The sequence below is a fragment of the Hyperoodon ampullatus genome, assembly GCF_949752795.1.
Source record: "Hyperoodon ampullatus genome assembly, chromosome: 10".
Lineage (NCBI taxonomy): Eukaryota > Metazoa > Chordata > Mammalia > Artiodactyla > Ziphiidae > Hyperoodon > Hyperoodon ampullatus.
Genome location: NC_136923.1, coordinates 63,751,881 through 63,764,521, shown reverse-complemented (window position 1 = coordinate 63,764,521; position 12,641 = coordinate 63,751,881). Strand labels below are relative to the sequence as shown.

Genomic DNA, 12,641 nt, shown 5'->3' with positions numbered 1-12,641 from the left:
TTAGTGTTCTGCCTGACTAGTCAAAACCAACTTCTTTAAAGCAGGTCTGGTTTGTCTAGGATTTCAAAGATACATTGTGGTAGAGGGTCATAACATATTAATTCTATTTATCCATGTTGTCTTACTATATATTATATTTTTGTAAAACTGTAGTACTCCATACAACACCACTTTATTCTTGCAACCTATTTCTATCATGGGCACAAATTCCACAATCAGTGATGGACCCTCTGGCAGGAAATACATTATAATCTTCAGCCTATACATTTATTGGGTAGTTGCAAGTTGCCTGCTGTTGTCTAGTGAATAGAATTTGATAAATGGGTATTTTGAAGTACAGAACAAATCTTAAAAATGACCTTTAAAGAGATAATAATAACATATTTTTCAGTTTAAAATAATAAAAAAATTTTTTAACTCATGAACTTTAAGAAATTACCAGAATTTTGCCTATTGAAAACTAGTTCTTCTCTGCACATAAAGAAACCCAAAAGCCAAATTTCAGCAAGGCTGGAAGATTGGAGTTGAAGAAATGTAATATTGATCAATGCGCAAATGAAAGTAGGAAGTAGTGCTTACAGACTGCAATTTAGGAGTGCTTTTGTACACACTGCTATGCTTAAAGTAGATAAGCAACAAGGACCTACTGTATAGCACAGGGAACATTGCTCAATATTCTGTAATAACCTAAATGGGGAAAAAAACGTGAAAAAAAACATAGTATTCAGTATATGTATAACTGAATTACTTTGTTGTACACCTGAAACTAACGCAATATTGTTAATCAACTATACTCCAGTGTTAAATAAATAAATAAAATGCACACAAAATGAAATAGTAACAAAAGCTGCTCCATTGTGTTTAGAAACAAAATAAAAAAAGGGAGATAGATATATATTCAAACTTTGTATTCTTATTGCTGTTGTTTACAGGAGAGGCCTTCTCTGACCTGATTTGGCTTTTGATTTACTAATTGTGCCTTGGAGGTGCCCTTCAGGTACTGAAGTTATTCTAGCCCCACTGTGTGCCCTAAACCTACAAGTGGTCTGTCCTGCAGGGCAGCACTGGAGTCAGGGAACTGCCACCAAGGGTTGTGTTCACCCTTGAATTTAATTATTTTAAAGGTACTTTCCAGAATCACACTGCATTTCATGTTACTGTTTCTTTTCCTGCAGAGTATTTGGGATGTTTACCCACACAGAAGACAGAGAGACTGTATATGCCTGGTTTACCTTTTCACACTGGCTTGTATATGCCAATAGTGCTGCGAACCCAATTATTTATAATTTTCTCAGTGGTGAGTTTTCAACTGTTTCTTCTGTACAAACCACAGGACAGGGTGAGGGATTGATGACCAGAAGGTCTGAACACTTTTGAACGGTATGAAGATAGTAGTTGCAATACAATGAGAATATTTTTCCCTGATCTGACTGGTCTTGAGTTTTTTCCCTTATGAGAGGGAACATGTGTTACCTAACGCATCAGAAAAAATTATCTAAGTAATTTTTTCCATAAAATTTAGAAGAAAATTTGAAATAGGAGGAAGGTGAGAACTGTGAGAACTGAATAAGAGAATCTTGCTTGTCATACATTAAACTTATGATTTATAAAGATGTAAAATCATTTTATTTGAAAATAAAACAGCCTTGCTTGTTTCATTTCCTTTGCCAACATTTGTAGCCTAATTGAAATGGAATTGGAACTTTTCCACTTTTAGGTATTTCTATGTATTTACAATTCTCTTGTGGGTAACAGCTCTTGGGTTTATCTCAAGATTTCTCACTGACCATAAAAAAAAATTATATTCCTCCTAAATAACACATAAGCTAAACGAACCACACATACACACCTCTGCAATTGATTTCACCCATCTGTTTATGGAATCAATATAATTATAAAAATCATTTAACTAAATATTTTTTTATCTACCAACATTTTGTCTAATTAAGTTTTAGAATTGTGTTTTAATTAGCTATATCTTTACATTGCCTTCTTTCCAACTGGGTTAGCTATTTCTTTTATTATTTTTTTTATTTATTTATTTTTTGCTGTGTTGGGGCTTCGTTGCTGCGTGCAGGCTTTCTTTTTCGTTGAGGCAAGCGGGGGCTACTCTTCATTGCCGTACGCAGGCCTCTCATTAAGTTGGCTTCTCTTGTTGCAGAGCACGGGCTCTAGGTGTGCGGGCTTCAGTAGTTATGGCTTGCGGGCTGTAGAGCACAGGCTCAGTAGTTGTGGTGCACGGGCTTAGTTGCTTTGCGGCATGTGTGATCTTCCCAGTCCAGGGCTCGAACACATGTCCCCGCCATTGGCAGGTGGATTCTTAACCACTATGCCACCAGGGAAGCCCGGCTATTCCTTTTTTATTTCCATCTCCAAATATATGATGATTTTATATGAAAGAATAAGCAATTCATTTTATTGCATGCTGAATAAATTGTGTGCATTTTCTAACTTCATCTTTGGCCTTCCAGTTTATATAGGCTATTAAAAAAGACAATCAATTAGGCTTTTTGTTTTAAACAACTTTTTGTTTTTCAGTCATGGCATGTACCCTCTATATACCTGCTTTATTTCACCTTTTGGTGAATCAGGTGGTGTATATGTGAGGGGTGGTTTGTATTCAGTTGCCACTTTCCATGCCTTCCTCTGACACATTCAACCCCAGTCTCCAAAATAAAGACTACTTTCAGACTGGGATAAGCAGAGACCACCGCCCCAGTGTTATTTGAAGGGAGAAGTGCCTGAGGAGCTGTGGCTTAAAAAGCAGTGGGGTGGGGCTTCCCTGGTGACGCAGTGGTTGAGAGTCCACTTGCCGATATAGGGGACATGGGTTCGTGGCCCGGTCTGGGAAGATCCCACATGCCACGGAGTGGCTGGGCCCGTGAGCCATGGCCGCTAAGCCTGTGCGTCTGGAGCCTGTACTCCGCAACGGGAGAGGACACAGCAGTGAGAGGCCCACGTACTGCAAAAAAAAAAAAAAAAAAAGTGCAGTGGGGTAACACTTGCCTTGGGCTTAGAGATGACTAAGGCCCTGAGCTCTCACTAACCAGGGAAAATCTATTAGAGGGTTATAAGGAGAATTATATGAAGTAGAAGCCACAGAACCAAGTCAAAGTGCCATGATGGGGGTTAAGATGAGGCAAGAAGGCAACTGATAATCAGTGGGCAACAATTTTAATCACTCAACAACTCAGGTAGGTAATCAAAGCTTAGAGAAAAGAACTGGTGATTTCCAACACTGCCATTTACCCTTAGAGGCTTAAAAGGTCCGTGTCTCATCCTTATCCTTCTCCAATGTCACATCAATAATTTAAAGATAAAGAAAAAATTCTAAAGTTGTTTATTTTTCTTTCAGTTTGTTCTGCCTTATGCAGATTATGAAACATTAGAAAATTTCTAGATATTTTGTTGAACTGATTGTGTCAATAGAACAGTTTTTTCAGAGTACAATGCAGGGATAATTTCTGTGTACTTTTGACCATGTATAACTTAGGTTTCATCATTTTTTAAATCGTTAAATATCTCTGAGTACCTTTCTGCTGATACTCAGCTTTACTATAGTTATCTAGTTAACAATAACCCACATTCACAAGTATAGGAGGTTTGCCTCTAAAGGCATGAAACAAACTCCAAACATTGGGCATGAAAAGCAGCCTCACTATTTTATGGAAATGTGTCAGTGTTTCAAGAGTGTACCAGGCATTATTTCATTCTTTTTTATGGCTGAGTAATATTCCATTGTATATATTTGCAGCAAGATGGATGGACCTAAAGATTATCATATTAAGTAAAGTGAGTCAGACAAAGAAAGACAAATATCATATGATATCACTTATATGTGGAATCTAAAAAAAATTATACAAATGAGCCTATATACAAAACAGAAATAGACCCACAGACATAGAAAAAAAAATTATGGTTACCAATGGGGAAAGGGGCGGAGGGAAGATAAATTAGGAGTTTGGGATTAATCTATACACTACTGCTACTATATATAAGATAGGTAAAGATCAAAGTCCTACTGTATATCACAGGGGACTATACTCAGTATTTTGTAATAACCTATAAGGGAAAAGAATATAAAAAAGAATATACATATACATATGTATACATATATGTATATATATGTGTGTGAGTGTGCATATATATATATATATATATATATATATATATATAGCATTCACTGTGCTGTACACCTGAAATTAACATGATATTGTAAATAAACTATACTTCAGTTAAATAATTAATTAACTATTAAAAAAGGGTGTACCAAGCTTCCAACAACTAATTTCCTTTTCTAAAATAGGAGCCACTCAGTTGTATTTTATTCATGATTGGTTAAAACATGTTGAATTATTTTTCCTTTCATTGTCCCTGGTTTGCCAGGAAAATTTCGAGAGGAATTTAAAGCTGCATTTTCTTGCTGTTGCCTTGGAGCTCATCACCGCCAGGAGGATCCGCTGGCCCGGGGACGGACGAGCACTGAGAGCCGAAAGTCCCTGACCACCCAGATCAGCAACATTGATAACATATCAAAACTGTCCGAGCAGGTCGTGCTCACGAGCATTAGCACACTCCCAGCGGCCAACGGTGCGGGGCCACTCCAAAACTGGTAGAAGATTGATGCCTAGGACAGGGATGCCTGAGTACCACTCTTCTTTTTTTAAATCTCTGTACACAGAAATTTATTACTTTGTGGACCCATTTTTTTTAAAAAAGAAAATGATCTCTTACTCTTTGGAAATAAAGTCAGTTTAAAATCATTTCTCAACTTTTGATTGAGATATGTTAGAAGTTGAAACTTCCACTGAACTTATTTTCCAGTTGTCTCATTTTTAGCTTCATGTATTAGAATTTGTGTCAATTAAATGTATGAGCATTTCCAATTCTAATTGTTATTTTAATCTTACCTTCAAATTGGTGGCTAAAAGTTACCCAAACTTATCCTTTGGTTTTCTTTTGGCTACTAAAAGAAGTAGCAATTACTAACTCTGGATTAACAAGAGATATGTTAGTTGACTTTATAGTTTTTAAAAAATCACTAAAGAGAGTCATTATGGTGTGACATTTGAGAGTATATTTATATACAAAATAACATTATATTAGATAACTCAAAAGCTATCTTTCAGAACTATATAAACATGTATACTAGTCAACTTTATTTTCCATTAATTTTATAACTCATTTACAGTTTTCCTGGGTTTCTAACCTTACCATTGCTAACATTTATCATTTCAACATATGGCCAATAAGACTGTGTATTCATGTAAAAACTGTGGAGTAACTATAAACACACAATTTCCATCTCTAAGGAAAGATTTCAACATTTAAGACTAAGATATCCCATTATTGTATTCTTCTAACCAATAAAAATGAGGTAACTGGCTTTGCTAGATGAAATTAAGAATTCAATTTACAAAGAAAAAGGGTAGTAGAATACCAAATCACCTCTGGGTCCCATATTGGACATGGTAATGTCATGGAGATTTGATGGTAAATATTTGCATTTATTTACATTTTGTAAACATTTATCAAACACCTCCCAGAAAGCACCCACTGTGCTAGGTGCTAGGGTGTGAATGTGCCTTCAAGAGAGCTCCAGTCCACGGAGGGGGACCTGTTGGTAGAGGCTGCAGAGCAGCAAGGCATTCTGGGAGATGTTTCAGACTCAGAGCAGGAAGCAACCAATGATGGTGGTCCTCACCATGACATGGACAGGGAGGTTGCACTTTTTTGGTTCTATTGAATTACAGTGACTCTATTGATGTTAGTGAATTCTACCTGGGCCTGTGACTGAGAGCCAGGTGACTAGGAGAAGGGAGGGGTTTGCTCTTACTCACACACAAATGAACAGGAGTGCAGTACGTTCCATAAAAATGTAAGATCTGGGGTTCAAAGCACTGAATATTTTCAATTTGCTTCTCTGCAAAATTATTCTGATTCAAATAGTCACTTTAAAAGTAAAAGAGATGTTCATGGAAAGTTGCTCTTCTTCTTATAGTATAGTAGCAGGCATTCTTATGTTATTGAAACAAAAGGTATGGAGAATATTTAAGAAAGATTTTCATAGAACATAAAAATTATCTTGCTCTTTTCTTACTTCTTTTTTTCCCAACTCATCACTTTCAGAAAGAATATAACCAAATTATCCACAAATGTTTTTTGTGCTTTAGAACTGGGGATTACCTTGTGCTTTTTACTACTCAAAGCAAAAACTACCCTCAAATATGAGGTTTATTGAAATTATATTGCTAATTATCAGAACAATATCAATGAAAGCAAAGTATTGTAACTCTCTGCTTTCTCACCTTTGTACATCTGAGAACTTTTTTTTTCTTATTTATGCTGCATGAAAGACGAGTTGTGATTTTCACATTGCTATGGATGTTAGCACTTTCGTTTGAGGATAATGTTAAATAATATTGATCATATGCCTTAATAGCTAAGTAGATTTGTCAAATCAGAAGTTCTGAGATCAGAGTAAGAGCTAAATGTTTTAGATCCTAATATATCTAGTTATTTGTCATTTAAGAAGAGAGATTGAGGGAGAGAGAGAACAAGAAAGTGAGAGCCAGAGCTGGAGAGACAGAGAGAGAGGCTCAGAGAGGCAGTAGTTGTGTGATTTTATGAAGAACAGACTCAGAAGTCAGAATTCCTTTGCTCTAAATCAGTGATTTTCAAAGTGTGCTTCCTGAGCCATCAGATTCAGCATCACCTGAGAACTTATTAGACATGCAGATCTTCACCTTATCCCAGATTTACCAAATCAGAAGCTTTGAGGGTGGTACCCAAAGTTTGTGTGTTCACAAGCCCTACAGGTGATTCTGAAGGGCCTTAAAATTTGAGAACCACTGCTCCAGAGACTACCACCTGGCACTGATATACTAGCCCATGTGAAATAAAGCATTTTACTGCCCAGGTATCTACAACAGGGACCACCGTCATCACTACTGTCAACCTGATTGGAGGTCAGAAAGAAGAGGCTGAGTACCAATGTTGAAAGTCACTCAGCATTATCTCACTCAAAGAGGTAATGCTTTATGAAATAGTGTCCCTGTGTTACAAGTGCAGTTTGGAAGAAGGCAGGTTTTAAAGCCCTGGCATGCTTTATGGCTACTTGGATGATTTGAGTTTCTTTATTTTTTTTTTTTTAAGATTTTTTTGATGTGGACCATTTTTTTAAAGGCTTTATTGAGTTTATTACAATATTGCTTCTGTTTTATGTTTTGGTTTTTTGACCCCAAGGCATGTGGGATCTTAGCTCCCTGACCTGGGGTCAAACCCACAGCCCCTGCATTGGAAGGCAAAGTCTTAACCATTGGACCACCAGGGAAGTCCTTGAGTTTCTAACTAAAACCTTCAAATCTCCAGTTTTATTTACCCTTACAAAAACCTAAGTTTGTAGAAGCAGACAGTTGCCAAGAATGAGCATTGGCCGGAAGGAGAAAGCAAACACACATCAGTCCTTACAAGAAACTGTGGGAATGAAATAGCAGCTCAGGCACACTGCTGTCAACTTGTTGATACAGGAATCCTCCTAAGAGGTCTGGATTTAGTACTGACCATCATAGGGCAAATGGGAAAGAAACAGGTGTTCCCCAAACCTGCCAGTCTTATGGAACAAAGGGTCAACTACTTACCTCCTTACGTGCTAATAACACAAATTAGAAGACTTCTTCTGAAAGCAGTGTGTTGTGACTGTTTGATGCTACACATAGAATATAGATCTCTCTTGTTTTGCTATATTTCACAGATTGAATGTAAAATGTCATTAATTTTACTGAAATTTTGTTATCAATAAGAATGTGATAATAATTTTACCTAATATAGAATCCATTTGAACTTCATTATTTCTGAATTTCTACAAACCTATGATAATGTTGATATTTGAATTCATTCATTCTTGGCAAAAAGGTGATTCTCAGTTTCTGAGGAAAATGGCTTCTAAATTCTCCAAGGCTTGGAACATTTCTTAGGTATTAAATAACTGTCACAAATCACTGATAAGTTAATTGCAAAACTGTCAGGTACAATGATAATGAGCTTCACTCCCAGTGTACATTGTTTTAATGAAGATAAAGGAAAATATGCTTATAAAATGTAATCTGAATATACATAAACCTGAATGACAATATGAGAATGACAAAACTCATAGGTACTTTTGGACACAAATTGTGAAGAGGGCTATTACTATTTTAATGCTAGTGTAATAATAGATGTTTTACATTTGATATAAATAATAATAATCAAATGCATTTCAAAAACAATCTGGGCAGTCATTATAATTTAGAAAACTTTTCAATTCCAATTAATTTTACAACAGAAGATTTTTCTACTTCCTACAAGTTACAAGTGAAAAAAGAGTAAATTCTATTAGGTTGTGTGCAATTAGCTTTCAAATGGCATGAAGCAAAATTATAGATATTTTTTAGAGACAATATATATAAGCAGAAAATATTGTTAATTTAAGTCTGTTCTCTTATCTTATGCACATAGAAAGTGAAATGCAAAGGCACGAAAAACACTGTTATCTCCTCAAATTCAAAGGGGATTGTTTTCTAGAGAACTATTGCAATTAAAGAGGGAGAAAATTACTCCTGCCCTCTTGCCACGTATTTCTATGATCTCAAAATTTCTTTGTAAGTTTTCGAGTCAGAACGCCTTTTAAGTTTTTCATGAAATGTATTTCTATAATTGTTGTATGCCACATGTGTAACATCATGTCACTTGTTTAACAGTTATTTTATACATTTAAAGTTCTTTATGTCTGATTTACTGTGTCTTCAAGATGAAATTTCTTATCCAATCCAACGCGATTGCACACCAACTACCCTGAAAGATGCTGCTTACGTAGTTTTAAAGTAAAAACTATATCGAGAATTCTATAATCACATTCACACTGCCCTCTCTATTGTATGAAAAATCTTGCTCTTGTTCATTAGATAAGTTGGATATTCACTCATAACTAGTGTCAAGTCTTTGCAGTTAAGAATTGAATTAAGCCCTCTGGTGCAGTATTTAATGACCAAAATATTTTTCCCAATAAGTTTATATAACCAGGGAAAATCATGATATAAAAGGTTTTTAATGTTGTTTTTAAGAGCAGGTACTATAATAAAGATGGTTAGAATTAATAAATATTTCATAAAAATTATGTAAAACTGCCTACATAGAGCATTAAATTTAGGAGTTTTATCTGAGTTAAGAGATTTACTTAGTCTTGTTTTGACTTAGAGGAAATGATGACCTTGTGGTTTTCAATTTGTTATTAGAATAGTAAGTATGGCATTTACATAAATAAGCAATTTTTTCTTGGTCATTTTATCTAAACTTTTAGGACTATTTTAAGTTCATTGATAAATTTTAAAATGTATATTTTCTGCTTTCCATTCACCTAAATGATTCTGATAAATTGCAGAATCAAGGGCTAAGGATTTTAATTTAAAAATCCTTTTTTATTCAGCACTGTTGTTTCTAACTTTGATCAAAATGGAGCCATAGAAACTGGGGAAGGTCAATGCTTGGCTCCTTCCGGGAAAATAAGATTTGAATGTGGGGCGGTTTCAAAACATATAGTGAAACCTTCAGGGTGAAATCCCAGGAAAGACCAGCTGTTTTAGCAGTGAGGATTTTTGCTTTGAGTTATCCATTTCACAACCAGGTGCTTAGCCAAACCTCCTCCCAGAGTCATGAAGAGAGGTCACTCAGCTTCACTTTCATCGGGGCCAGTGGCCAGGAATGGGAAGGAAGTAACAGAGGAAAGTTCTCGAAGCGCCTCTTGGGCCTTGCCCTTCTGACGTTGCTGTCCCATTATCCAGCTGCTGTCCTTCCCCCAGGCCCACCCTAGACAAACAGGGCCAACCTCCCCCCACCGCTTGCCAGCCCTACATACCTCCCTGACCTTCTCCAGCCCAGCCCTAGCCAACAGGTAAATAGGTTTGACTCTTGTCTTGGGTCATCTCCTGAAGTGAATCAGTGGCAAGTGACTCATTTGAGAACAAATGAAGCAAAGCTCAAGAAAAAAGAAAAAAGAAAAAACCTTTACATTTCTATATATACAAATATTTACAATTTTACATCTCCCAAAACCCCATTTTTGGTCGCCAATATCTGTGTATCTGTGGTCTTCTGGATATGTGTTAGCTCCCTTTTCAAGCCCCCGCTAAGCTCGCTGCCTCAATTTAGAAGGGATCCCAACGTTGAGACTCTCAGGCCAAGGCCATAGCAGGTCACTAAGGATGTACACCTGATCAGGGGCTGCTGCTGCTGCCACCTTTGGAAACAAAACATCTCTTCCATTACTTTTCCTTGGTTTGGCCCCTGTGCAATGGCAGAAACATAAAACTCAATTTAAAGCAAACAAAAAACACGGTTGTTTATTAAGTAATCAATTTCTAATTAATTTCCCAATGTTTGAGTTAATATGTTAACTCAAAGGGAGAATAGTACAAACAAAATATTTGTGAGATTGGGAAATCCTCAGCAGACCATGGCAACATGAAGATTAATTTATTGCAGATGTGATAACAAGAGCATCTCCAGAAAGAAGTGCTGTTCCCTTTCACAGGGGCACAGATTTGGAAGCTCCCCTTATACAGTTCAAGTGGACAGAGTGGAACTTGTTTATAAAGCTGTGTCTAGATCATGTACAATATCCATTAAGGAATAGGAAAAATGGTCATTTTAGAGTATTATCAACACATATACATGCATTTATGCATGTATATGTATAACTGAGTGATATATACAGTACATCTTGCTTTGACTTAGAGGAAATGATGACCTTGTGATTTTTAATGTAGTATTAGACTAGTAAACATGGCATTTACATAATTAGGCAATGTTTTTCTTGGTCATTATATTTAAAATTTTTAGGACTATTTTAAGTTCAATAATAAATTTAAGAATGTATATTTTATATATATACATATAAGTATATATATGTGTATATATATATAAATATATATATATATATATATATATATATATATATATATATATATATATATATATATATATATATATATAACTGACCTTGAAAGACACAGATTCAAGCTATACAGGTCCATTTATGCTAGGAGTTTTTAATAGTAAATTCTACAGTTTTAGATACAGAAGACCGACTATAAAGTTATATGCAGATTTCCTACTGAGAGAGGGTGGGCACCCCTAACCCCAGCATTGTTCAAGGGTCAACTGTATATATATAGATAGATAGACAGGCAGAGAGCTAATCTCACTGAGTTATTTATTCTGAGAGTATTTCACGAAGTATATTAGTTTCATATTCCAACCTTTTAAAGACTTCCCTTCTTCATCTAGCTTACCCCTCTCTTAAATTATACCTTTTAGTTTGGTGGCTAGTTTTCCTCACTCTTACAAATATACAGGTTTCATTTCCCTGTTATTCTAGACAGCCTTTTACCTAAGATTATTATTTTTTCTTTGTTTCTTCCTTTGTAATTCCTTCCTTCCTTCCTTCATTCCTTCCTTCCTTCCTTTCTTTCTTTCTTTCTTCTTTCTTTCATTCTTTCTTTCTTCCTTCGTTCCTTTGTTTGTTTGTTTCTTTCTTTCTTTCTTTCATTTATTATTTGTTTGTTCATTGATTTATTTTACTAGCACTCATATAGTTATACCAGTTTGGGACAAGTGAAAAGAAGTCTGTAAACTATGTGTAAATTGCCTTTAAAATAATCAATAAGAATCTAAAGTCCTTGAAGCCACAGACCTTCTCTGTGTTTCTTACGGCTATATCACTTATTCCTGGAACAGTGCCTGCCACAGAGAAGTCCCCTGATAAATAAATATCTCTTGAATCAATGAATTAATAATAATTGCGTGGAAAATCTTTCCCCAGCTCATTCTTGTATTCCATGTTGTCCCAGTTCTTTCCATAGAAACTCCCTTTCCACTGTGAATAATCAATGCCCTATATTTTCAGTGTCTACACCACTCATGCCTTTTTTTTTTTTTTTTTACCAAAACTAAACCACATATTAAGGTTGACAGCATTGATTCCCATTCTCCTACCACCACTGAAGGGGGAGGTGACAACAGAACTGTCTTTTGTATCAATCCTAGGCCCATATGACTCCCCTTCCATCTGTAAGTGAAATCTAGCCCTTTGGAGAGCTTCATCCCTGTGGACCTCCCTCTGTTGCTGCCTTGTCCGCCTCTTGATCTCTCTTCCCTTCACTCATACACATTAACACTTGGATCTGTGTGGGTGATGCATCCAGGAATCCAGCTTCACATTTCCTGTTCTCGTTAATGTGAAAGGCTTGGTTTCCACACTTTTTCAAATCGCTCCCACAGTCCCGCATAGTGCATATCACAGGCTCCACCTTGTAACTTACTGTCTCCTAATACAATAGATCCTCCACTGAAATGCAAAACCCTCGTCATATTTTGAGCCAAAAATTGTTTATCCATCTTTCCATCTCAAACGACAGTCTCCCTCCTCAACCCCAAAGGGATGACTGGACTCTTTACCCTTATATTTTATCCCAGTTCATCTGTCTCATCCTGGACTTACCTTCTTCCCCACCCAAAGAAAAATAAGACCACCAGGTGGTACTGCACTCATTAGGAGACTTTTTTTTTGGTAGTAAATCCAAATTATTATTTTTTTGAAGTATAGT

The 12,641-nt window shown here is 36.0% G+C and overlaps 1 protein-coding gene across 1 annotated transcript in view; it reads left to right on the top strand.

Annotated features, from left to right (window-relative positions):
• The window catches only part of HCRTR2 (hypocretin receptor 2), a gene marked incomplete at both ends in the record, with an annotated part of 114,690 nt that extends 107,728 nt beyond the window's left edge, over positions 1 to 6,962 (top strand). Inside the window, 3 exons of the mRNA XM_079713537.1 lie at positions 1,176 to 1,297; positions 4,387 to 4,612; positions 6,920 to 6,962. Of these exons, the coding sequence (XP_079569663.1) occupies positions 1,176 to 1,297; positions 4,387 to 4,612; positions 6,920 to 6,962 (391 nt within the window). The remainder of the gene's footprint in view (positions 1 to 1,175; positions 1,298 to 4,386; positions 4,613 to 6,919) is intronic.
• Between the last annotated feature and the right edge of the window lie 5,679 nt (positions 6,963 to 12,641).